The sequence below is a fragment of the Phocoena phocoena genome, chromosome 2, assembly GCF_963924675.1.
Source record: "Phocoena phocoena chromosome 2, mPhoPho1.1, whole genome shotgun sequence".
NCBI lineage: Eukaryota > Metazoa > Chordata > Mammalia > Artiodactyla > Phocoenidae > Phocoena > Phocoena phocoena.
The window spans coordinates 83277313-83303260 of record NC_089220.1 but is presented as its reverse complement, the minus strand read 5'-3'; the positions used below and the strand labels follow the sequence as shown (position 1 = coordinate 83303260).

Genomic DNA, 25948 nt, shown 5'->3' with positions numbered 1-25948 from the left:
TGGACTAAGCGTTCTAGGGGTAGCATTGATATCTGTTGGGAGGGAATCACTCATAGTATTTATTTCTTGGTTACTCTTAGGGCCTTCTTTCACATGAATCCATGGTTCTTGGATCAAATGCCGAGCAAAACTTAAAGAAATACCAGTAAGTGAGTAGGTAGAGACGGAGGAAAACCTATAGGAGCTCGCAGTCCTCCGGGCCGGACACCGCAGCGACAAGGGTCTCACCTCCTCTTCCTCTTTCCGCTTGGCCTCTAACTGCCTCCGCTGCTCCTCCTGAGCCCGCCTTTCCAGCATTTCTTCATGAAAAGACTTGGGAGGGGGCTTGTTGTGCTCGCAGAGGAATGACTGCACATGGTAAGCCAGTTCAAATATCATCACCTAAACACATGGATGGAAATCAACCACAAATGGTCAAGTGACGCAAAGCAGGGCCTCAAGGTGAGACTACAGAAAAACATGCAGGCCATCCGAGACCCACTCACAATGGTGATATTCATTTTGATGTGACACGTTCTAAATTAGGTCTAGGATGCAACCACAGGAGGAAAAAGCTTTTATAGCACTCACCTCATTGTGTTACCATCAAGAAAAATTACTATCTAGATAAATTAAAAACTTCACTTTTCTTTTGCAATCCTATTCAATTTATTATCATTTTCTGTATAATAAATCTGATAAAATGTTATTCTGTATAAATAAATCTGGTAAAATATTTAAGACTGCATAAAAGTAAAGACTACCTTCCCAGCTAGAAAACTGCCTACATAATGACAGTTGAGCAGAGAATAATCATTGCTAACATGAGAGCTTTCATCTATCCATACAGCATACTGAAAACATCCTACTGGGGTACAGAGGCAAACGCTTAAAGGCCTCACTCTCTCCCTACTAGTAATGGGCCAGTAGGAGGCTAATTAATACTTAGAAAGCATTTCATTTCCACTTAGGGAAGCATTCACAGTATCAGAAGGAAAAAGGCCCCCCTCTCAGACATCCTATGTGAATGTAGGAAGCCACTTTCCCCAGCCCCTAAATCATAAACCATATAGCTTGGTTGGTAAATCAACAGAGCAAGGGTTTCTGGGACCCCACACTGACCAACTATTCCAACCCCAAAGAGGTCAAGAGTGCCAAGCTCCTTCTGCAGATGAGGACCACCACTCTGAAATTTCTTTTTCCTCATTTACAATGAAGCACATTAAAAATTATTGTTTCTAAAAGGACTTAGGGTGGTAAAAAGTAACAGAATTCATTGTACACAAGAATATATAGTTTGCCTGGTGTTCACCTTTCTCTTGGGGAGAAACCACAGCTATTGTTGAGGGAAGCTGTATTTTTTATTGTACTAGAAGCTGTGGCATTCACTAGAAACACTAGTTTAGAGTCTAAGAGGCAAACTATTCTGTGAAAAGCTCTTTTAAGGAAAGCTGGTTAAAGAAGGCAGTTTCCATCACGTCAAAGAGAAACCATTTCTACACCAGAAAGGAGCCAGGAGCCAAGCAGTGGAGGGATTTTCTTTTGCTAATCTATTTAATTTACTAGCATTTTCTGTATAAATCTGATAAAACATACAAGACTGGATGTAAATAAGAGCTAGTCTCCAAACTGGCTCTTGTCCCCCTCTCCCCCAAATCTACACAGTCCATCGTCTTGCTTCTCTCAGCCTCTGCTCACATGTCACCTGGTGGGGCCTCTCCTGACCTTATTTACAACAGCCGCTCTGCCTCACCTCGCAGTACGCATCTGTATCAGTCAGGGTTCTCCCAAGAGACAGAACCAAATAGAAGGGGTATGTGTCCACATATATATATATATATAGTATAGTATCTGCACATAACCTATGTGCATCCTCCCACAGTATACTTTAAATCATCTCTAGATTACTTACAATACCTAATAGAATGAAAATACTATGTAAATAGTTGTAAATACTATGTAAATGCTATGTAAATAGTTGTCGGCATGCAGCAAATTCAAGTTCTGCTCTTTGGAACTTCCTGGATTGTTTTTCTGAATATTTTCCATCTATGGTTGCCTGAATACACGGATGTAGTACCCACAGATACGGAGAGCCGACTGTGTATGGAGAGAGAGAGAGAGAGAGAGAGGGAGGGAGGGAGGGAGGGAGGGAGGGGGGAGGGAGGGGGGAGGGAGGGAGGGAGGGAGGGAGGGAGGGGGGGAGGGAGGGAGAGGGAAAAATTGATTGAGATTGATTTTAAGGAATTGGTTCACATGATTACAGACGCTGGTAAGTCCAAATTCTGCAGAGTACGCCAGCAGGCTGGTGACCCAGGGCAGAGTTGATGTTGCAGTTCAGGTCCCAAGGGCATCTCCTGGCAATTCCTTCTTCCAGGGAGGCCAGTCTTCTTCCTTTAATGCCCTCAACTGACTGGGTGAGGCCACCCCACCTTATGGCGGGTAAGCTGCTTAACCCAAAGTATACTGATTTAAATGTTAATTTCATCTAAAAAATACCTCCACAGAAACATATAGAATAATGTTTGGCCAAATATCCGGGTACCATGGCCTAGCCAACAGACACATAAAATTAACCATCACAACTTCTATTAGAATGGATAAAATAGAAAACTGACAACATCAAATGCTGACACGGATGTGGAGAAACTGGATCACTCACATATTGCTGACAGTAATGTAAAGTGGTCAGCTAATCTGGAAAATTTGGGCAGTTTCTTAAAAAACTGAACACACGGTACCATACACCCACAGCTGCACTCCTGAGCATTTATTTCAGAGAAATGAACTTGTGTTCACACCAAAAGCTGTACATAAATGTTTACAGCAGCTTTATTTTTAATTAATTAACTTATTTATTTATTTTTGGCTGTGTTGGGTCTGCGTTTCTGTGCGAGGGCTTTCTCTAGTTGCGGCAAGCGGGGGCCACTCTTCATCGCGGTGCGCGGGCCTCTCACTGTTGCAGCCTCTCTTGTTGCGGAGCACAGGCTCCAGACGCGCAGGCTCAGTAGTTGTGGCTCACGGGCCTAGTTGCTCTGTGGCATGTGGGATCTTCCCAGACCAGGGCTCGAACCCATGTCCCCTGCATGGGCAGGCAGATTCTCAACCACTGCGCCACCAGTGAAGCCCAGCAGCTTTATTTTCAATAGCCCCAAACTGGAAATAATTCAGCTGTCTTTCACCTGGTGGATGGCTAAACAAACAGTGGTGTACCTATAAGATGGAATACTACTCAGCAATAAAAAGTAACAACTATTGATACATGTGACAGTCTGATGAGTCTCCACAGAATCATGCTGAAGTGGTGGGGGGAGGGGGAGTAAATCCCAAAGGTCACATACTGTGACTCTACTTATATAACATCCTTGAAATGAGACAATTACAGAAATGGAGAACAGATTAGTGGTTGTCAGGTATCACAGAGGGCATGGGGGTGTAAGGAGGTGGCAGCATTAGGGATCTTGTGGTGATGAAACTATTCTGTATCTTGACTGTATCAATGTCAATGTCCTGGTTATGATATTACACTATAGTTTTGCAAAAATGTTACCATTGGGGCAAACTGAGTAAAGGGTACTTGGGCTCTCCTGGTATTATTTCTTACAATTGCATGTGAATCTATAATTATCTCAAAATAAAAAGTATAATTTACAATAAAGCCAAAAAAGGCAGGGGGGTGGGGGGACAACAAAAGCAGAAATAAACAAGTGGGACTACATCAAATTAAAAAGTTGCTGCACAGCAAAGGAAACCATCAACAAATGAAAAGTAACCCATAGAATGGGAGAAGATATTTGCAAATCATATATCTGATAAAGAGTCAATATTTAAATACATAAAGAACTCATACAACTCAGTAGCAAAAAAAAGAAACCAAACAATCTGGACTTCCCTGGTGGTGCAGTGGTTAAGAGTCCACCTGCCAGTGCAGGGGACACGGGTTTGATCCCTGGTCCGGGAAGATCCCACATGCCACAGAGCAACTAAGCCCGTGTGCCACAACTACTGAGCCTGCACCCTAGAGCCCACAAGCCACAACTACTGAGCCCGCGTGCCACAACTATTGAGCCTGCGCTCTAGAGCCCATGAGCCACAACTACTGAAGCCCGCGTGCCTAGAGCCCACACCTCGCAACAAGAGAAGCCACCGCAGTGAGAAGCCCGAGCACCGCAAAGAGTAGCCCCCACTCGCCGCGACTAGAGAAAGCCCACATGCAGCAACAAAGGCCCAGCGCAGCCAAAAAGAAACAAAAGAAACAAAACAATAAACCCCCCAAAAACTCGCAAACAATCCAATTAAAAAATGGGCAGAGGAACACAACAGACATTTTTCCAAAGAAGACATACAAATGGCCAATAGGCATATGAAAAGATACTCAACATCACTAATCATCAGGGAAATGCAAATCAAAACCACAATGTGTCATCACCTCACACCTGTTAAAATGGCTATCATCAAAAAGACAGCAAATAACAAGTGTTGGCGAGGATGTGGAGAAAAGGGAACCCAGGTACACTCTTGGTGAGAATGTAAATTGGTGCAGCCGCTATGTAAAACAGTATGTACGTTCCTCAAAAACTTAAAAATAGAAATACCATATGATCCAGCAGTCCCACTTGAGTATATATTTAAAGGAAATGAAAACAAAGGATCTTGAAGAGATATCTGTACTCCCATGTTACTGCAGCATTATTCACGATAGCCAAGCTAGGGAAACAACCTAAGTGTCAACGAATAAGTGAATAAAGAAGATGTGATACACACACACACCAGAATATTGTTGAGCCATGAAAAAGGACATCCTCCTGTTTGCAAGACACAGATGGACCTTGAGGCATTATGTTAAGTGAAACAAGTCAGACAAAGACAAATACTGCATGATATCACTTACAGGTGGAATATAAAAAAGCTGAACTCACAGAAACAAAGACTAAAAGTGCTGTTGTTTTAAGCTGCTACATTTTAGGAAAATTTGTTAGATGGTAATAGATAACTGAATTCGGACAGAACCAAATACTGAACACTTCCTTACTTGAACTTATAAAAAAGTAAAGTATTTACACATAATTATTAGTTTTTCAACGTAGAACAGCTTTGCGGTATTTGTTGTCTGCACGGCCTAGGAGCCAGAGGTAGTAACTAGAGTGTTAGGGACCCCTAACTTTCAATTTTGGCTCAAGTTCCAAGAAACATGTACTCTTAAGATATAATTTGGTGGTTTGATATTTTGGTTTTTCTACCTGTAAGACAGCATTGACATACATTAATTCATTTGATAAATTTAAAAAGTATTAAACTAATATAAATAGAATAAAATATAATAACTTAAACAAAAAAGAAACAGAGACTAGAATGGTGGTTACCAGGGGCCGGGGGCGAGGGGGTGGGAGAAAAGGGGAGATATGTTGGTCAAAGAGTACAAACCTCCAGTTGTAAGATAAATAAATTCTGCGTATCTAATGTACAGCATAGTGATTATACTTACTAACACTGCATTGTAAAAATAAAATAAAATACAGCAAAAAATTTTTCAAAAAAATCACAAATCATGAATCCAAGAAACCAGAGGATTCTGTAGCTGAATTTTCAATATAACTCCATATTATTTTTCAGCTAGACATTAGACTAGACTAGAAATGACTTAAACTAGAAAGAACTTTGGAATAATTCCCAAGGCCTATTTTTTTGTCCAGACTGTGCTACAATCACTTTCTTTCTTTCTTTTTTTAACACCTTTATTGGAGTATAATTGCTTTACAATGGTGTGTTAGTTTCTGCTTTATAACAAAGTAAATCAGTTATACATATACATAAATCCCCATATCTCCTCCCTCTTGGGTCTACCCCCACCCTCCCTATCCCACCCCTCTAGGTGGTCACAAAGCATCGAGCTGATCTCCCTGTGCTATGCGGCTGCTTCCCACTAGCTATCTATTTTACATTTGGTAGTGTATATATGTCCACGCCACTCTCTCACTTTGTCCCAGATTACCCTTCCCCCTCCCCGTGTCCTCAAGTCCATTCTCTACGTCTGTGTCTTTATTCCTGTCCGGCCCCTAGGCTGTTCAGAACCTGTTTTTTGTTTTTAAATTCCATATATATGTGTTAGCATATGGTGTTTGTTTTTCTCTTTCTGACTTACTTCACTCTGTATGCAGACTCTAGGTCCATCCACCTCACTACAAATAATTCAATTTCGTTTCTTTTTATGACTCAGTAATATTCCATTGTATATATGTGCCACATCTTCTTTATCCATTCATCTGTCCATGGACACTTAGGTTGCTTCCATGTCCTGGCTATTGTAAATAGAGCTGCAATGAACATTGTGGTACATGACTCTTTTTGAATTATGGTTTTCTCAGGGTATATGCCCAGTAGTTGGATTGCTGGGTCGTATGGTAGTTCTATGTTTAGTTTTTTAAGGAACCTCCATACTGTTCTCCATAGTGGCTGTATCAATTTACATTGCCAACAACAGTGCAAGAGAGTTCCCTTTTCTCCACACCCTCTCCAGCATTTACTGTTTCTAGATTTTTTGATGATGGCCATTCTGACTAGTGTGAGGTGATACCTCATTGTGGTTTTGATTTGCATTTCTCTAATGATAAGTCATGTTGAGCATCCTTCCATTTGTTTGTTGGCAGTCTGTATATCTTCTTTGGAGAAATGTCTGTTTAGGTCTTCTGCCCATTTTTGGGTTGGGTTGTTTGGTTTTTTGATATTGAGCTGCATGAGCTGCTTGTAAATTTTGGAGATTAGTCCTTTGTCAGTGGCTTCATTTGCAAGTATTTTCTCCTATTCTGAGGGTTGTCTTTTTGTCTTGTTTAAGTTTTCCTTTGCTGTGCAAAAGCTTTTAAGTTTCATTAGGTCCCGTTTGTTTATTTTTGTTTTTATTTCCATTTCTCTAGGAGGTGGGTCAAAAAGGTGCTTGCTGTGATTTATGTCATAGAGTGTTCTGCCTATGTGTTCCTCTAAGAGTTTTATAGTATCTGGCCTTACATTTAGGTCTTTAATCCATTCTGAGCTTATTTTTGTATATGGGGTTAGGGAGTGTTCTAATTTCATTCTTTTACATGTAGCTGTCCAGTTTTCCCAGCACCACTTATTGAAGAGGCTGTCTTTTCTCCATTGTATATTCTTGTCTCCTTTATCAAAAATAAGGTGACCATGTGTGCATGGGTTTATCTCTGGGGCTTTCTATCCTGTTTCATTGATCTATATTTCTGTTTTTGTGCCAGTACCATACTGTCTTGATTACTGTAGCTTTTTAGTAGAGTCTGAAGTCCGGGAGCCTGATTCCTCCAGCTCTGTTTTTCTTTCTCAAGATTGCTTTGGCTATTCAGGGTCTTTTGTGTTTCCATACAAATTGTGAAAAATTTTTTTCTAGTTCTGTGAAAAATGTCATTGATAATTTGATAGGGATTGCACTGAATCTGTAGATTGCTTTGGGTAGTAGAGTCATTTTCACAATGTTGATTCTTCCAATCCAAGAACATGGTATATCTCTCCATCTATTTGTATCATCTTTAATTTCTTTCATCAGTGTCTTATAGTTTTCTGCATACAGGTCTTTTGTCTCCTTAGATAGGTTTATTCCTAGGTATTTTATTCTTTTTGTTGCAGTGGTAAATGGGAGTGTTTCCTTAACTTCTCTTTCAGATTTTTCATCATTAGTATATAGGAACGCAAGAGATTTCTGTGCATTAATTTTGTATCCTGCTACTCTACCAAATTCATTGACTAGCTCTAGTAGTTTTCTGGTAGCATCTTCAGGATTCTCTATGTATAGTATCATGTCATCTGCAAACAGCAACAGCTTTACTTCTTTTCTGATTTGTATTCCTTTTATTTCTTTTTCTTCTCTGACTGCTGTGGCTAAAACCTCCAAAACTATGTTGAATAATAATGGTGAGAATGGACAACCTTGTCTTGTTCCTGATCTTAGAGGAAATGGTTTCAGTTTTTCATACAATCACTTTTTTTTTTAATTTTAGAATTTTATTTATTTTTTTATACAGCAGGTTCTTATTAGCTATCCATTTTATACATATTAGTGTATACATGTCAATCCCAGTCTCCCAATTCATCACACCACCCCCACCCCCTGCCACTTTCCCCACTTGGTGCCCATACGTTTGTTTTCTATATCTGTGTCTCCCTTTCTGCCCTGCAAACCGTTTCATCTGTACCATTTTTCTAGGTTCCACATATATGCATTAATATACAACATTTGTTTTTCTCTTTCTGACTTACTTCACCCTGTATGACAGTCTCTAGATCCATCCACATCTCTACAAATGATCCAATTTTGTTCCTTTTTATGGCTGAGTAATATTCCATTGTATATATGTACCACATCTTCTTTATCCATTTGTCTGTCGATGGGCATTTAGGTTGCTTCCATGACCTGGCTACCATACAGTCACTTTCTATACTACAACAATCACTGAAGTTCTTGGAAACGCAACTTAGATGGCTGTGACTCAATGTGTTATAGAATGCAAGTAAAAAACTGTCCAGGCACTTTCCTAGAGGCCCAGCATAGACATGGAGGCTTAGGGTTAGCCCTTACTTAGCTCTTCTCCATTTTTATAGGATGGGATAGTTAAGCATGAGCTACCTAGGCAAAAACACTGAGTGATCTTATTCAAAAGTGAGGAAATAGATTATATTTAAGAGATAGTAATACTCTCCGTAATTATACACACAGTACACACAGAGTTAATACACACAGTAATACTCTGCCCTAAGAAGTCACCTAGCGTAGCCCTCCAGAGAGAGTTCTGCCACCCAAGGGGGAGCTCATGTAGACTGTGATGTCACAGAATTAAAAAAGAATCAGTACTGAACTAGGTGTAAATGCTCAGGTATAAAAGGGACATTGATGGAGGAGAGTGTATTGTTAATTATTGAGAAGGAAAACAGTCTTTCTGATATGAAAATTGGAGAGGTGGCAAAGTTTGGTGACATATCACTTGTCTGCAAACATTTTCCAGCATAAAGGTTGAAGTCAAGATGAGGTCATGATGTCAGGTCCAAAGTGTGCAAAAAGAATGCCCACGTTCATATAAAGTGCTTCCAGAAGAATTCTTAACCAACAGTACTATCTATATATACTCTACAATTTGTAATTCATAAATACCATTAATTAAAAAAATACGAACAGCAATGTTCCCCTTTGTAGATACCAATAAAACCCAAAACATCCTAGTGAAATTTAGATTTGAGGTGCAACGGGAAAGCCTTTAACCCAAAGAAAAGGCCAGAAGGCAAACACTGTTGAATATGACGAGATTTTTACCATCCTCTCATAATTCCAGTTTAACAAATCATACCTCGCCACAATGTTTTTTGGCCACTTCTTCTAGGCGGGACTTTAACAAATTAACAGTTTCATTTGACAGACCTTTGGCATTCATTAATGCTATTTCAGGGACTCTGGAAAAGAAAAAAACAAAAAGGAGTTACTCTAGAAAGTACAGATTATTTGCATTAATATTTGCTAAGTTCCAAGCTCGGGGCCTGGGGATTTCATAAGGGCCTCATTTGTGAATCTCTCTGTATCCCCAGCAACATTTCTTTTCATCTCAAAAGCATTTTAACTTTACCCTAGCAACTCTGTTGACACAGTACTCAGCATGGAGGCACCTGCAGCCTGTGGGGGCAGCAGTGGGCTGGCTAGTCGTCAGTGTGGGCAGTCGGGTGCCCTGATCCCCCAGAGGACCAGACATACATGATGGGGGCTCGATCAGGGGTCTCCCCAACTCCTCTGTGTGATTTCAGCTTTACAACCTGATTTAAATTTTTAGCATCAATTACTGTCTACTGACTTGTAAAAAAATCACTCCAGCTCTGTGTGTGATTCTAGCCTAGTAACTTCACTATAAGCTCCCTTGTATGGTAACGCTCCATCCTGGCTTGCCCCTCAACGTCAGTTTACTCAGACAGCTCACCTGCCAGAGTCCAGACGCTCTTTGCTCATTAGTGCACTCCGGCTTAAAGCAGGACAAGAATACTAGGTGAGATGGAGCCACAGTGATCTATCTAGTATTCCTACAACATGCTGTGTCCCAGGCACTCATTCTGCTGTAAATGAGCTCACTTACTCATACATAAATCTAGTCATGCATACTCTGCAAACTCTGCTCTTCCAAGGATGCCTACCACACTCTCCTCTCCATCCCTATAGAGCGCACCTAAGAGTTAACACTTTCTACCCAAGGAAAGTACAACCAGCCCTTGGGGTTCTTTTATTTCCAACCAATACACATCTAATAACAACTCTGAGATTCAGTAGGCTTCATTTGAAGAGAAGATGATTCATCACTTCCCACCAAGCATTTCTGAGTAATTCATGGCGTTTTACCTTGGCGAAGCCTATGGATTCTCTCACCTATGGATACTCTCACCTATGGATTCTCTCAATGCTTCAGTATGATAGATTGCTACAATCATCAATCTAGTTGGATAGATGGAAATCGGAGAGAGACTACTGAGTCTATGCGTGGTCCAGCCAATCCAGGATTCTCTCTCTCACAGTGGCATCAAGGACTATTTTGCAGAAAAGGAAAGTTTTCCTGCCCCATATCATCTCAAAAGATAGGAATGTTTCCCCAAGTCAAGACTTACATAATTTTTAAAAAAAAAATCAAGCAGTCATTATATAGCAATATTAACAAAATGGTGAAAAATTCAACTGCAACACTAATTAAACTTGCTTTAAAATTTCCGGTGTTCTCTTTATGCCTTTGCTACATAATTCATAATTTTATGTAGCTGATATTATGATGTTTACTTTTTAACTTTTTGTTAAGCATTTGCATGCTGTTTCTTAAATAATATTTTTACCAAGTAGACACATCAAGATTTACCTGACGAGTTCTCTAAAGTAGTGGTTCTCAACCAGGGGTGATTGTGTACCCCCCAGAGGACATCAGTCAATGTCAAGAGGGCAAAGAAGTTCTGCGCCCCTCCCCGCATTCCTTGCCTAAGCATCTCTTCCATCTGGCTGGTCCTGAGTTGTATCCTATATAATAAACCGGTAATAGTAAGTGAAGTGCCTTCCTGAGTTCTGTGAGCTGTTCTAGCAAATTATCGACCATGGGCATTATGGGAACCTGCAAATTTATAGCCAGTTGATCAGAAGTACTGGGACTTGCAACTGGCATCTGAAGTCTTGTTGTGGGACTGAGCCCCTAACCCAGCTATCAATTTTAGTGTCAGAATTGAATTGAATTGTCTGGACACCCTGTTGGTGTCAGAAAAGACACCACCTATACAGTGTCAGGAAAACTAAAACCTAGAGAGGCACTGTCTTATTTTTCTTTGATAAAATTAATCACCTTTCAATTAATGCATAAATTAACTTTCTGAATACCTACTATATCTACTCTAGGCATAGAGGTTGGGCAAAAAGTGGGTTACTAACTTTGAGGAACTCAACTTGACCTATCTGTATTTTCACATTCTCTATCACCTCTTAAGATAACAAGTCCCATACATTTACCACCCACTGTGTAAGGCAGGACTTCCTTTTATTTGTCACGTTCCTTCACTGGCTTCCTACACAACAAGCTCAAACCACAAAACATCATCCAGGCCAATCTGCTTTTCCACATGGAATGTCTGGGGAAAGATTACATGGAATATGCATGGTACTTTGAAAAAAGAATACTCAAGTCCTGATAGCTAATGCTTTTCTTTTACAAGTGAATCTCAGCCAGAGGGAGTATCACCTTCAGTGGGAGTTTAGAAATACATGAGGTTTTCGGCTGTCTCACTGACTGGGGAACTCTCTTGGCATCAGTGGGTAGAGGCCAGTGATGTTACATGTCCTGCAGGGTGTGGGAGTGCCCACTGAAAACTCGTTAGCAGTCCCCCCACAGAAACAGGGCAACTCTAAATCCTCCTTTACTCTAGGAAGTAAAGGTCCCATTGGCCTGGAAGGCTACTCTAAGTCCTAATGCCTATCATACTTTAAAACTAAGTCCACAAGGCTTTTATAGTCACTGCACCTTTATCTTTTTCTTCTAGATTGTTCCTCTTGTTTATGAAGAGTTAAACAAAAAAAGTTAACATATCAGAGGAAACAAACATTAGTCATGGAGCAAATATTACCATCCATAGAGACTACTAACTATAAGCTGACTTAACAGGAGACAGGTTTCATGACAATGTCTATTGCTGATGTAGTTTTGATGAATGCAAGTGATAGGAAATAAAATTTTAAATGGAATAGGGGCAGAAGGAGAAAACACCACTAAGTTCAAACTGCTCTTACATTTTCAAAACAGAGAACTGAAATCACATCAAAGCTATTTCTAAATGTACTCACACATCTGGATAGGTGGGTGGGCATTTCACTCTCAAATCCACTTTCACATATACTTCTTCACCAGTCAAGCCCTGAGGGTATAGAACTAAACTGATTTCAGGAGGCTCTTGGACCTAAAAGAGAAAAAGAAAATCTTTTTTTCTCTAGAGAGCCAATCATTAAAGATTAAGATAAAAATTATTAATATTTTAGCCAAAGTTCTACTTTTTAAATATTACACATAATTTTATTTTATATAGGTGTTGGTCACATTTTCCTAAAGCATGGTTTAAAAACAAAACATGGAGTGCAGACAGCCGAAGCAAGAAGAATGACAATCCTGCAGCCTGTGGAACAAAACCCACATTCACAGAAAGACAGACAAGATGAAAAGGCAGAGGGCTATGTACCAGATGAAGGAACAAGATAAAACCCCAGAAAAACAACTAAATGAGATGGAGATAGGCAACCTTCCAGAAAAAGAATTCAGAATAATGATAGTGAACATGATCCAGGACCTCGGAAAAAGAATGGAGGCAAAGATCGAGAAGATGCAAGAAATGTTTAACAAAGACCTAGAAGAATTAAAGAACAAAAGGAGATGAATACAATAACTGAAATGAAAACTACACTAGAAGGAATCAACAGCAGAATAACTGAGGAAGAAAAACGGATAAGTGACCTGGAAGACAGAATGGTGTAATTCACTGCTGCGGAACAGAATAAAGAAAAAAGAATGAAAAGAAATGAAGACAGCCTAAGAGACCTCTGGGACAACATTAAACGCAACAACATTCGCATTATAGGGGTGCCAGAAGGAGAAGAGAGAGAGAAAGGACCCGAGAAAATATCTGAAGAGATTATAGTCGAAAACTTCCCTAACATGGGAAAGGAAATAGCCACCCAAGTCCAGGAAGCGCAGTGAGTCCCATACAGGATAAATCCAAGGAGAAACACACTGAAACACATAGTAATCAAATTGGCAAAAATTATAGACAAAGAAAAATTATTGAAAGCAGCAAGGGAAAAATGACAAATAACATAAAAGGGAACTCTCATAAGGTTAACAGCTGGTTTCTCAGCAGAAACTCCACAAGCCAGAAGGAAGTGGCATGATATACTTAAAGTGATGAAAGGGAAGAACCTACAACCAAGATTACTCTACCCGGCAAGGATCACATTCAGATTCGATGGAGAAATCAAAAGCTTTAGAGACAAGCAAAAGCTAAGATGATTCAGCACCACCAAACCAGCTCTACAACAAATGCTAAAGGAACTTCTCTAAGTGGGAGAAGAAAAAGACGTACAAAAGCAAACCAAAAACAATTAAGAAAATGGTAATAGGAACATACATATCAATAATTACCATAAACGTAAATGGATTAAATGCTCCAATCAAAAGACACAGCCTTGCTGAATGGATACAAAAACAAGACCCATATATACGCTGTCTACAAGAGACACACTTCAGACTTAGGGACACATACAGAATGAAAGTGAGGGGATGGAAAAAGATATTCCATCCCCTGAAGTAGCTATACTCATAACAGATAAAATAGACTTTAAAATAAAGAATGTCACAAGAGACAAGGAAGGACACTACATAATGATCAAGAGATCAATCCAAGAAGAAGATATAATAATTATAAATATATATACACCCAACAGAGGAGTACCTCAATACATAAGGCAACTGCTAAGCGCTATAAAAGAGGAAATCGACAGTAACACAATAATAGTGGGGGACTTTAACACCTCACTTACACCAATGGACAGATCATCCAAAATGAAAATAAATAAGGAAACACAAGCTTTAAATGACACAATATACCAGATAGATTTAATTGATATTTATAGGACATTGCATCTAAAAACAGCAGATTACACTTTCTTCTCAAGTGCACACAGAACATTCTCCAGGATAGATCACATCTTGGGTCACAAATCAAGCCTCAGTAAATTTAAGAAAACTGAAATCATATCAAGAATCTTTTCTGACCACAACGCTATGAGACTAGAAATGAATTACAGGGGAAAAAACGTAAAAAACACAAACACATGGAGGCTAAACAATATGTTACTAAATAACCAAGAGATCACTGAAGAAATCAAAGGGGAAATCAAAAAACACCTAGAGACAAATGATAATGAAAACACAATGATCCAAAACCTATGGGATGCAGCAAAAGCAGTCCTAAGAGGGAAGTTTATAGCTATACAAGTCCACCTCAAGAAACAAGAAAAATCTCAAATAAACAATCTAACCTTACACCTAAATAAACTAGAGAAAGAGAACAAACAAAACTCAAAGTTAGGGCTTCCCTTGTGGCGCAGTGGTTGGGAGTCTGCCTCCCAATGCAGGGGACGCGGGTTCGTGCCCCGGTCCGGGAGGATCCCACATGCCGCGGAGCGGCTGGGCCCGTGAGCTGTGGCCGCTGAGCCTGCGCGTCCGGAGCCTGTGCTCTGCAACGGGAGAGGCCACAGCAGTGAGAGGCCCGCGTACCGCAAAAAAAAAAAAAAAAAAACTCAAAGTTAGCAGAAGGAAAGAAATCATAAAGTTCAGAGCAGAAATAAATGAAATAGAAACAAAGAAAACAATAGCAAAGATCAATAAAACTAAAAGCTGGTTCTTTAAGAAGATAAACAAAATTGATAAACCATTAGCCAGACTCATCACGAAAAAGTGAGAGAGGACTCAAATCAATAAAATTAGAAATGAAAAAGGAGAAGTTACAACAGACACCGCAGAAATACAAAGCATCCTAAGAGACTACTACAAGCAACTCTATGTAATTAAACTGAAGTAATGAAATTGAAACTGTGACTAAAAATCTTCCAACAAACAAAAGTCCAGGAGCAGATGGCTTCACAGGTGAATTCTATCGAACATTTAGAGAAGAGCTAACACCCATCCTTCTCAAACTCTTCCAACAATTGCAGAGGAAGGAACACTCACAAGCTCATTCTATGAGGCCACCATCACTCTGATACCAAAACCAGACAAAGATACTACAAAAAAAGAAAATTACAGACCAATATCACTGATGAATATAGATGCAAAAATCCTTAACAAAATACTAGCAAACAGAATCCAACAACACATTAAAAAGATCATACACCATGATCAAGTGGGATTTATCCCAGGGATGCAAGGATTCTTCAGTATATGCAAATCAATCAATGTGATACACCATATTAACAAACTGAAGAAGAAAAACCATATGATCACTCAATAGATGCAGAAAAAAGCTTCTGACAAAATTCAACACCAATTTATGATAAAAAATCTCCAGAAAGTGGGCATAGAGGGAAACTATCTCAACATAATAAAGGCCATATACAAGAAACCCACGGCAAACATCATTCTCAACAGTGAAAAACTGAAAGCATTTCCTCTAAGATCAGGAACAAGAGAAGGATGTCCACTCTCACCACTATTATTCAACATAGTTTTGGAAGTCCTAGACACGGCAATCAGAGAAGAAAAGTAAATAAAAGGAATACAAATTGGAAAAGAAGAAGTAAAACTGTCACTGTTTGCAGATGACATGATACTATACATAGAGAATCCTGAAGATGCTACCAGAAAACTACTAGAGCTAATCAATGAATCTGGTAAAGTTGCAGGATACAAAATTAATGCACAGAAATCTTGCATTCCTATATACTAATGATGAAAAATCTGAAAGAGAAATTAAGGAAACACTCCCATTTACCACTGCAACAAAAAGAATAAAATACCTAGGAATAAACTTACCTAGGGAGACAAAAGATCTGTATGCAGAAAACTATAAGACACTGATGAAAGAAATTAAAGATGATACAAATAGATGGAGAGATATACCATGTTCTTGGATTGGAAGAATCAACATTGTGAAAATGACTCTACCCAAAGCAATCTACAGATTCAGTGCAATCCCTATCAAACTACCAATGGTATTTTTCACAGAACTAGAACAAAAAATTTCACAATTTGTATGGAAACACAAAAGACCCTGAAGAGCCAAAGCAATCTTGAGAAAGAAAAACAGAGCTGGAGGAATCAGGCTCCCGGACTTCAGACTCTACTAAAAAGCTACAGTAATCAAGACAGTATGGTACTGGCACAAAAACAGAAATATAGATCAATGAAACAGGATAGAAAGCCCAGAGATAAACCCATGCACATATGGTCACCTTATTTCTGATAAAGGAGACAAGAATATACAATGGAGAAAAGACAGCCTCTTCAATAAGTGGTGCTGGGAAAACTGGACAGCTACATGTAAAAGAATGAAATTAGAATAGTCCCTAACACCATACACAAAAATAAACTCAAAATGGATTAGAGACCTAGATGTAAGACCAGACACTATAAAACTCTTAGAGGAACACATAGGCAGAACACTCTATGACATAAATCACAGCAAGATCTTTTTTGATCTGCCTCCTAGAGTAATGGAAATAAAAACAAAAATAAACAAACGGGACCTAATGAATCTTAAAAGCTTTTGCACAGCAAAGGAAAACTTAAACAAGACAAAAAGACAACCCTCAGAATGGGACAAAATATTTGCAAATGAAGCAACGTACAAAGGATTAATCTCCAAAATTTACTAGCAGCTCATGAGCTCAATATCAAAAAAACAAACAACCCAATCCAAAAATGGGCAGAAGACCTAAATAGACATTTCTCCAAAGAAGATATACAGATTACCAAGAAACACATGAAAGAATGCTCAACATCATTAATCATTAGAGAAATACAAATCAAAACTACAATGAGATATCATCTCAGACCGGTCAGAATGGCCATCATGAAAAAATCTGCAAACAATAAATGCTGGAGAGGGTGTGGGGAAAAGGGAAGAACCCTCTTGCACTGTTGGTGGGAATGTAAACTGATACAGCCACTATGGAGAACAGTATGGAGGTTCCTTAAGAAACTAAAAATAGAACTACCATATGACCCAGCAATCCCACTACTGAGCATATACCCAGAGAATACCATAATTCAAAAAGACACATGCACCACAATATTCACTCCAGCTCTATTTACAATAACCAGGTCAAGGAGGCAACCTAAAATGCCCATCGACAGACGAATGGATAAAGAAGATGTGGTACATATATACAATGGAATATACTCAGCCATAAAAAGGAATGAAATTGGGTCATTTGTAGAGATGTGGATGGATCTAGAGACTGTCATTCAGAGTGAAGTAAGTCAGAAAGAGAAAAACAAATATCGTATCTTAACGCATGTATGTGCAACCTAACAAAATGGTACAGATGAACCAGTTTGCAGGGCAGAAATAGAGACACAGATGTAGAGAACAAACGTATGGACACCAAGGGGGGAATGTGGCAGGGAGTGGTTGTGGTGGTGGGATGAATTGGGAGATTGGGATTGACATGTATACACTGATGTGTATAAAATGGATGACTAATAAGAACCTGCTGTATAAAAAAATAAACAAAATTCCCAAAAACCCCGAAAACCTCCAAGACAGAGTACATATTCCTTTTCAAAGTTTCTAAGGAGTGACCTGAAATGTCCCATGTAGCCTCCATTCATTCAAATGTCACTGAGCGCTGATGACCTTCTGAGTGCTGCCCTAGAGACTGAGAGTTCAGAGGCAAATCTACACAGACACGAACCCAACTAGCTGGCACAGAGTAGAAGACAAATGAATGCTTTCAAAAAGTGATGAGTGCTGTAAAGAAGACAAAGCCAAGTCATGGAACATAGTGATGGAGGAGGAGAAGGTACGCAGACAGGCAGGTCAGGGGAGGCCTCTTGAGCAGGGGATACTTCGAATATTGAGATAAGTGAAAATCTTGACATGAAGAAATCTGATAGCTCTTCTAAAATTGTGTATGCTTTCAACCAGCTGCTTTTCACCAAATACTCCATTCTTCTTTATTTATGTATGCTTTTTCCAAAAAGGATTTGAGGCAGTTTATATTATCTATATATCATGAGAAAGGGGAGGCTGAGGGAACATATACACATATGGTCCAGACACTTGACCAACTTTGCGAGGTAGGTGCAATCTCCTTTGTACAGACATTTTACAGACAAGGCGGCTCAGGCTCAGACTTTCAGTTTCTTGCCCACCAACACACAGCAACAAATCTGGACTTCAAATCCAATTCTGACTCCCAAACCTGTCTTTTCCATCAGCCCTCCCTTGTTAATGCCAACCCTGAGTTGCTGTGACTGAGCCTTGACTTTCCCTTGGAATGTCCAGGCAGCCAGGGCTAAAAGAGAAATGCGGCATTATCAGAAAAGAAAAAAGATAAAAATTCTTCTAAGGGTAATTAAGTACTTAGCAACATTAAATTCTAATAGAAATTTATAACATGAACCTTACATGTGGCACCATGAATCACACAATCAGCTATGTATATAAAATACGTAAGCTTGGTTTTTATTTCTTTTTAATAGAATCCCTGATTTTTTAGCTGGATACATTTCCCAGATGCCTTTGCAGCTCAGTGTGGCTACTGGATTAATTTCTGGCCAGTAAGATGCAAGAACGATAATACGCAATTTCCAGGAAGTGAACTTTATCAAAGGAAAGGGATGAAACTTCTTCATCCCCTTCTCATTCCAGCTGGCTGGAATGCAGATGTGATGACTGGAGGTCAGACAGCCATTTTAGACCACAAAGGGCACTTTAAGGATGGTAGAACAGCAATTCAGAAAAAGCCATAGACTCCAGACTTTTACATGTAAAAAAATAAACTTTGTTATTTTAAGTTTTCTGTCATATATAGCTAAACCTAATCCTAACCAGTACAGGCTCACTGGAAAAAAAATAAATAAAGATAGTCAGGGAACAGTGCTTTCAGAGGTAAGAACAGAATATTTGCCAGGCTTCTCTCAAGTGAACTGAGAGGCTTCCCAATATGTGAAGATGCTTTTATGCAAAACATGTTTAGGATACCAAGTGTTAGCTCATATTAGGGCATTCAAGGACTCCTGGAGCTGAACAGGACTTGATTAAAAAGTTCAACAATCAAGATGTTCTAAAGATTAGGATTGGGTAAGACCTCCTTCATGCCTTTAGAAGATAAATGGTCATTAGAATTCAATGTTGATAAAATCTTTGATTTAACCTGCACAAGGAAATAATGAATTCCTGGAATATTTGTAGGTAAAAAAACTTAAAGTAAGGGGTAACCAAAATTTTTTGAGAGCACCTAATGAGAGGAAAACACAATGCAGAATGTATAGCTACAAAGCATACAAAATTCTACATGAGAAAAAAGATTTGTTTTGAAGACTGAAAATGCAAGTGACATGAAGGCAGCATAATAAGTAGTCATGGAGAGAAGGGCACGCTACAATGAGAGATGAGTTAATTTGCTTCTCAATTAGATCATGAAGTTGGAGACTCTCCTGAAGTACCGTCAAATAACCAAACAAATCTTCAAGGTATAAAAAGTGAAAGAATAACACAAACTCAGTCCTAAAACATAAGAGAGGTAATGCTCATTTGGACTAATCTCCCCTAGAATTAAAAAAATTAAAAACACTAGCTCTGCAAGAAACAAAACCCAAGGATCTTAATACACCCCACAGGATGAGGAACACTGACCCAGGGGACCCTTTTTTTTTTTTTTTTTGCGGTACGTGGGCCTCCCACCACCGCGGCCTCTCCCGTCACGGAGCGCAGGCTCCGGACGCGCAGGCTCAGCGGCCATGGCTCAGGGGACCAGCCGCTCAGCGGCATGTGGGATCTTCCCGGACCGGGGCACGAACCCATGTCCCCTGCATCGGCAGTCGGACTCTCAACCACTGCGCCACCAGGGAAGCCCGGGGACCCTCTTTTCAGCCCAGTGCACAACACCTGGAAGAGCGCCCGGCCAACACTGGCAGAAACCCCAGTTTCTCAGTCTGAATGTGGTTTTCTTGGGCAGTTCCTCACACTCAGGCCCCCCAAAATAAACTGATGTAAGCATGTGTCTATTTCTGTTAAAAGTACTGGAGTGAAGGATAAGACTATAAAAAACTGAGAATTTTATCAGCCATTCCACATAGGAGCAAATCTTTTGGTTCCAAGGCATGAGGCTTAATGACAGCCTGCGATTAAACTTTACTGGTTTACAAGATGAGAGGCAGAGTGAGGATGAGGTTTGGGAAATTAATTAAAAATACTAACACAAGAGGGAGAGGGATGGACTGGGAGTTTGGGGTTGGTAAATGCAAACTATTACATTTAGAATGGCTAAACAACACGGTCCTACTGTATAGCACAGGGAACTATATCCAATCTCCTGGGATAAACCATAATGGAAAAGAATATTAAAAAAAGAATGTACCTATGTGTAAAACTGAGTCAATTTGCTATACAGCAGAGAGTGGCACAACACCGTAAATCAACTATACTTCAATTAAAAAAAAATACTAACACAATTTTTTCTTTACACAGCCACGTAAATATACTTGACACTACTGAACTATACACTTAAAAATTGTTAAGCTAGTATATTTTATGCCACGTGTTTTTAACCACAGCACATAAAAGGAAAAGTTACACAATTCAAACCACTTTCAGGTGTTTGGTCTAGAATTGTTACCTAGATTCTGCTCATCACATCCCCCTTACATTTTGATGGCAAGACTTTGCTCAGCATGGCCTCTTGTTTCTTACCTGCCTCCATTCTCACATGCTGTAATGTGGGGAAGAAACTAGTCTGTGTGAAAAAACAACAAATCTAGAAATATAGTAACATGTGCAAGCTAGATAATCTGGGCAAGTCTTTGGTTTTAAGTCTGTGAAGATGCTCCTCCCTGCAAAAAAAAATGATGATAGTAAAATCTAAGAAATTAGATTTTATGTCAAATGCCTTAATCACTGACTTCCCCCCATATCTCTTTTTCTAAATAGACCCAAATACATTTGGGAATTATTTCAGTTAATAAAAAATTTTTGAGAGCTTTATACCAGGCACTAGGCATGTACATGTGAACAAATACAGAGACTCTGTCCTTATGAAGCCAGCCTACTCTCATATAATGTAAAGGTGGCATTTCAAATAAGTGGAAAAGACTGAAAAAAATCATCTGTGTTAGTCTAACTGGCTAGTTGGGGGTGAAAGTGGGCAGCCTAGATTCATACTCAGACAGAGGTAAGAACTTTAAAAAATAAAAAGCTATTTCTATATTTATTTGATGGAAGTTTAAAAACAAAGTCATGAAAGAATTAAAAGAAAGTCTTGAAGAATTCATTCTTTTGGTAACACTGGAGCAGGGAAAAAAACAAACCACAGGGACCATGTAACAACAATAAAATGAAAAACAAAAGGTCATTTTGACTATATTAAAGTTTTTAAAAATTGCATAAATTACCTAAATATCAAAATGCATTATGGTTAATTAGGGGAAAATATTTGCAATATATGACCCCAAATGCTAATTTTCTTAAGATATAAATTAACATCTAAATAGCTCTGACATATGAATAAGAAAGTAGACAATAGAGTGTAAAAATAAACCAAACAACATTGAACAGTTCACAGAAAAAAATTCATGGCTTACAGACAAAGGTGGTCCTCATAATTTACAACTAAAGAAGTAAAAATGTTTCATCTACCTACTGGCAAAGATGAAAAAGTCTGACACTACAGTGTTGGTGAAGATGTAGGAAAAGAAACACTCATACACTACAGGTGGGCCCAGAGACAAAAGCAAGGCTTTAGGAGGGAGGTTTGCAATAGCTATCAAATTATAAATGAGCAGACCTTTGGCTGACAGAAAATTAGCCAAAACAATTAAGCTAACAATAAATTTATAACTCTAGAGGAAATTATATCTTCAACTAGTGGTGTCCAAACTTTAGTATGTAAAATAATTTTTAGCATGTACTCCCAAAATGTTATTTATAAATAACGTACATATGTTACTAAACCAAAATCTACATTATAACACATCCCCCAAAAAGAAGTTTAAAAAACTTCAGATGTTTAAAAAACCTAAAGTTTACTCAGGTCAATAATTCTGAGCTGAATTTACTGGCAACAAATTTGGCCTGAATTGACATGAGGCTATTGATAGTCTTTATCCATCCCACTGAGTGTGAATATTTGAATATTCACATGGTTTGTTGTGTTTGATTCTGCATGCTGCTCCAGACACTGAGTGAGGTATTAGGTAAGTATGGAATGTGCACATGTGGCCATGAACACAAACACTTCTGAATTCTGAAACATATCAGGCCTCAGGGTTTTGCATAAAGGATTGTGGGCTTGCATAACCTTTCCCTAAAGAGTGGCAAGTAATAAGTATTTGTTGAATGACTACATTTTTTTAAAAAACGTTTTTAAACTTTTTTTTTATTGAAGTATAGTTGATTTACAGTGTTAATTTCTGCTGCACAGCAAAGTGACTCAGTTATACACATATATACAATCTTTTATATTCTTTTCCAATATGCTTTATCCCAGGATACTGAATATAGTTCCTTGTGCTATACAGTAGGACCCTGTTGCTTATCCATTCTACATGTAATAGTTTGCATCTACTAATCCCAAACTCCAAGTCCATCCCTCCCCCACCCAACCCTCCTTGGCAACCACAAGTCTGTTCTCTATGTTGAATGACTACATTCTGATTCATCCTTATGACCACCAATTATTTGCCTAGCAAAGTGTTAAGGCTATTTGCCCACGTACCTCAGGGTACAGCTATCTGAATCCTTCTACCTACCTATTACAGTTTTTGATTTTGTTTGCTCTACTATCTTGTTATAAAGACCACCAGCTATAAATTCTGAGATTATCAGTATCCCTACCTACAGCAGTACCTTTTTCTTTTCTGTTTTCTTGCAGTCTTAGGACCAGATAATTAAGCTGTGTAAAGTAAATAAACTGTCTCTGAATGAAGTCTTAGCCACTTTATACTGAGCCCCCGTGTACACTTTGCAACAGGTATTTTGGCTTCATGAGCCAAATTCCTGGTTCTCAATGTTTGGGAACAGAGAAGTTACCAGACCAGAAAGTTACATTGTTATTTTATTACAAGCTTGTATAAGGGGAATATTTACATTTTTACTATTTCAGCTTAAAAATAACTCTTGGTATTAAGCACTAGAAAAGTAAGCTCCCTGAGGGAAGGGGGTTTGGTTTGGTTTGTGCTTGACTGTATTCCCAATACCTAGAACAATAAATAGTTAATGAAGGAAGGAAAACATTGGGTGAGAAGGAAAATGTTTTGCCCTGACAGCTCCCAAAGATCCTATTTCTTGAGAAAATCTCGATTGTGCTGATAAGGCACATGTTGTAAAATGCCAGAATTAAAGGTAGATGAAGGGGGCTTCCCTGGTGGCGCAGTGGTTAAGAATCCACCTGCCAATGCAAGGGACATGGGTTCAAGCCCTGGTCCAGGAAGATCCCACATGCTGTGGAACACCTAAGCCCCTGTGCCACAACTACTGAGCCCGCGCTCTAGAGCCCACGTGCCACAACTACAGAGCCCACGTGCTGCAACTACTGAAGCCGGTGCACCTAGAGCCCATGTTCCACAATAAGAGAAGCCACCGCAATGAGTAGCCCCCACTCGCCACAACTAGGGAAAGCCCGCGTGCAGCAGCGAAGACCCAACACAGCCAAAAATAAATAAAATAAATAAATTTAAAGGTAGATGAAAGAAGGTAATACTTTTTAAATAATACTATAAAGAGTTTGGTAGATAATTCTTCAAGGATAATGAGGGAAAGACTGTCAGTATCAGCAGCTTATAATGTGCCTTAACTTACTTCCAGACAAAAAGGAAAATAATATTTTAAGTCAAATGCCATTTTAAAAGGGTGGACTCAGCACACTCCCTCTCCATTACAGCTAAGAAGACTGTATTCCATACTCTCTAAGCGCCTTGGAGAAAGGTACAGAGGAAAGTTGCTCCACACAGCACAATACAGGGAGGATGCCTGAGGAGTACAATGGGATTACATGGTTAATAGTTTTGAACACATACGGGAAGGTAAGACTTCTGACTGAAGGCATCAGTAAGATCTGTGCAAGAGCCCCCAAAGCGTTCCCAAAGTTGCAGTGGCTCCCTATGAATGCGCTGTTGTATCAAACTCAAGGGCTGTCAGGGAGGAAAAAAGGCAGGACAGTAAGGAGGCAGGGAAGTTATGGAACGTCAGTGGGAATAAGAAACAGGGCCAGGTAAGACTGGAGCCGACGGGGGGAAAAGGCTGTAAGAGAATTCGTCCCAGTTGGGGGTTCTGGAGACCCGCCAAGCGGCTGCGTCCGCAAGGACAGAAAGTGAGGGTGGGTGGAATCGCGAGGGATGAAAGGACTCCAGAATCCTAAGCTGGGGTAGGCGGTTCGTTTCCGGCAGAGCCGGGCGGGCCTGGCCGGGGTAGATCGAGCCAGAGGAGCTGGGCCGCAGCACGCCAGCCCCGACCAGACAAGCCACGTTCCTACCCTTCCGCACGCGTCCGGCCGCAGGTCCTGGAAGTCGGAGCCGTAGATGGCCTCCAGGGCCTGCAGCTCGTGGTCCTGTCGCTGTGGGTAGCTCTCCGGCGGCTCGTCCCGGCCACGCCCGTGGGCCCCGCGGCCCCCTGCCATGGTAGTGCGGTGGGCAAGGCAAGGCAAGGCGGCCTTGCGGAGGTGGGTGGGCCTTAGGCGGGCTTCGCTCCGGGGGCGGGACCGGGGGCGGGGCTCCAAGCCGGAGGCGGGGTGAGGGATGGGGAGAGCTCCGTGCTTGGGGGAAGGATCGCTGCCGGAGCTCCACGCCGGGAGGGGGCGTGTGGGCGGGGCGTCGGGACGGGGGCGGGGTCAGGGTGGGGGTGGGGCTCGGCGCCCAGCAGGATCCCCGCCGGAACTCCGCGCCCCTGGCCGGCTCTTGAGTGAGAAGCGGCGTCATGAACTGTATTAGCGCGTGAGCAGCTTCGGCATGGGAGCGAGGCTGGGGGAAGGTTTAGCCCACATTCTCCTGGCGGAACTGAGAGGGGGAACCTGCAGGGACGTGGGAGATCAAATCTTTCAGAATGGAATGATAATGCCAAGGGGTATGGTTTGCATGAAATAAGTCTCTTTCACAGAAGTGCCTGCTGGAACTCCTTCACTCTGGCATTGGTAGGAGACGAAACTCTGAAGGGCAGACATTGATGGGTTTTCCAGCCGCTTTGACTCCCCTTAAGCCTTCCCAGAAGACGACCAGGAGTAAAAATCGAGACCACTACTCCCCTCCCCGCCAGTTTTTTACCCTCGAACTCGTCCCCGTTAACCATAGATTCAACATCCCAGTGCATGTTCTCTGTTCCTACATGTAGACCCTAGGGGTCAACAGTACCACCATGCAATTTCAACTGAAAAATGTCTTTCCACTCAGGCATCTTATGAGCAACACTCCCATGAAGAGAATTATGTTGCATGCCCAGTTTACTTAATGTGAATTGAGGAGGTCTTTCTGTTATATCCTGTCTCCAATCATATTTTTTCAAGTTTATAAAATAACCTATCTACCCAGACATTGTCATTACATTTCATTTTCAGTTGGCTACTAATGCTGCATGTTGAATTAGAATAATCATATCATATTATCTCAAGTTAAGTTTAAGTGACATTTCCTTCTGTCTGCCTTGCTTACCCCTATACTATTTGCTTAATAGTGATTATTTATACTATTTGCTAAATAATGATTATTTAAGTATCTTG

The 25948-nt window shown here is 40.2% G+C and overlaps 1 protein-coding gene across 1 annotated transcript in view; it reads right to left on the bottom strand.

Annotated features, from left to right (window-relative positions):
• Positions 1-24856, bottom strand: part of EIF2AK4 (eukaryotic translation initiation factor 2 alpha kinase 4) — a 113916-nt gene extending 89060 nt beyond the window's left edge. The window contains exons 1-4 of the mRNA XM_065873047.1: positions 24713-24856; positions 12317-12429; positions 9318-9420; positions 229-381 (exon numbers count right to left, since the gene is read on the bottom strand). Coding sequence (XP_065729119.1) covers positions 229-381; positions 9318-9420; positions 12317-12429; positions 24713-24856 — 513 coding nt within the window. The remainder of the gene's footprint in view (positions 1-228; positions 382-9317; positions 9421-12316; positions 12430-24712) is intronic.
• Between the last annotated feature and the right edge of the window lie 1092 nt (positions 24857-25948).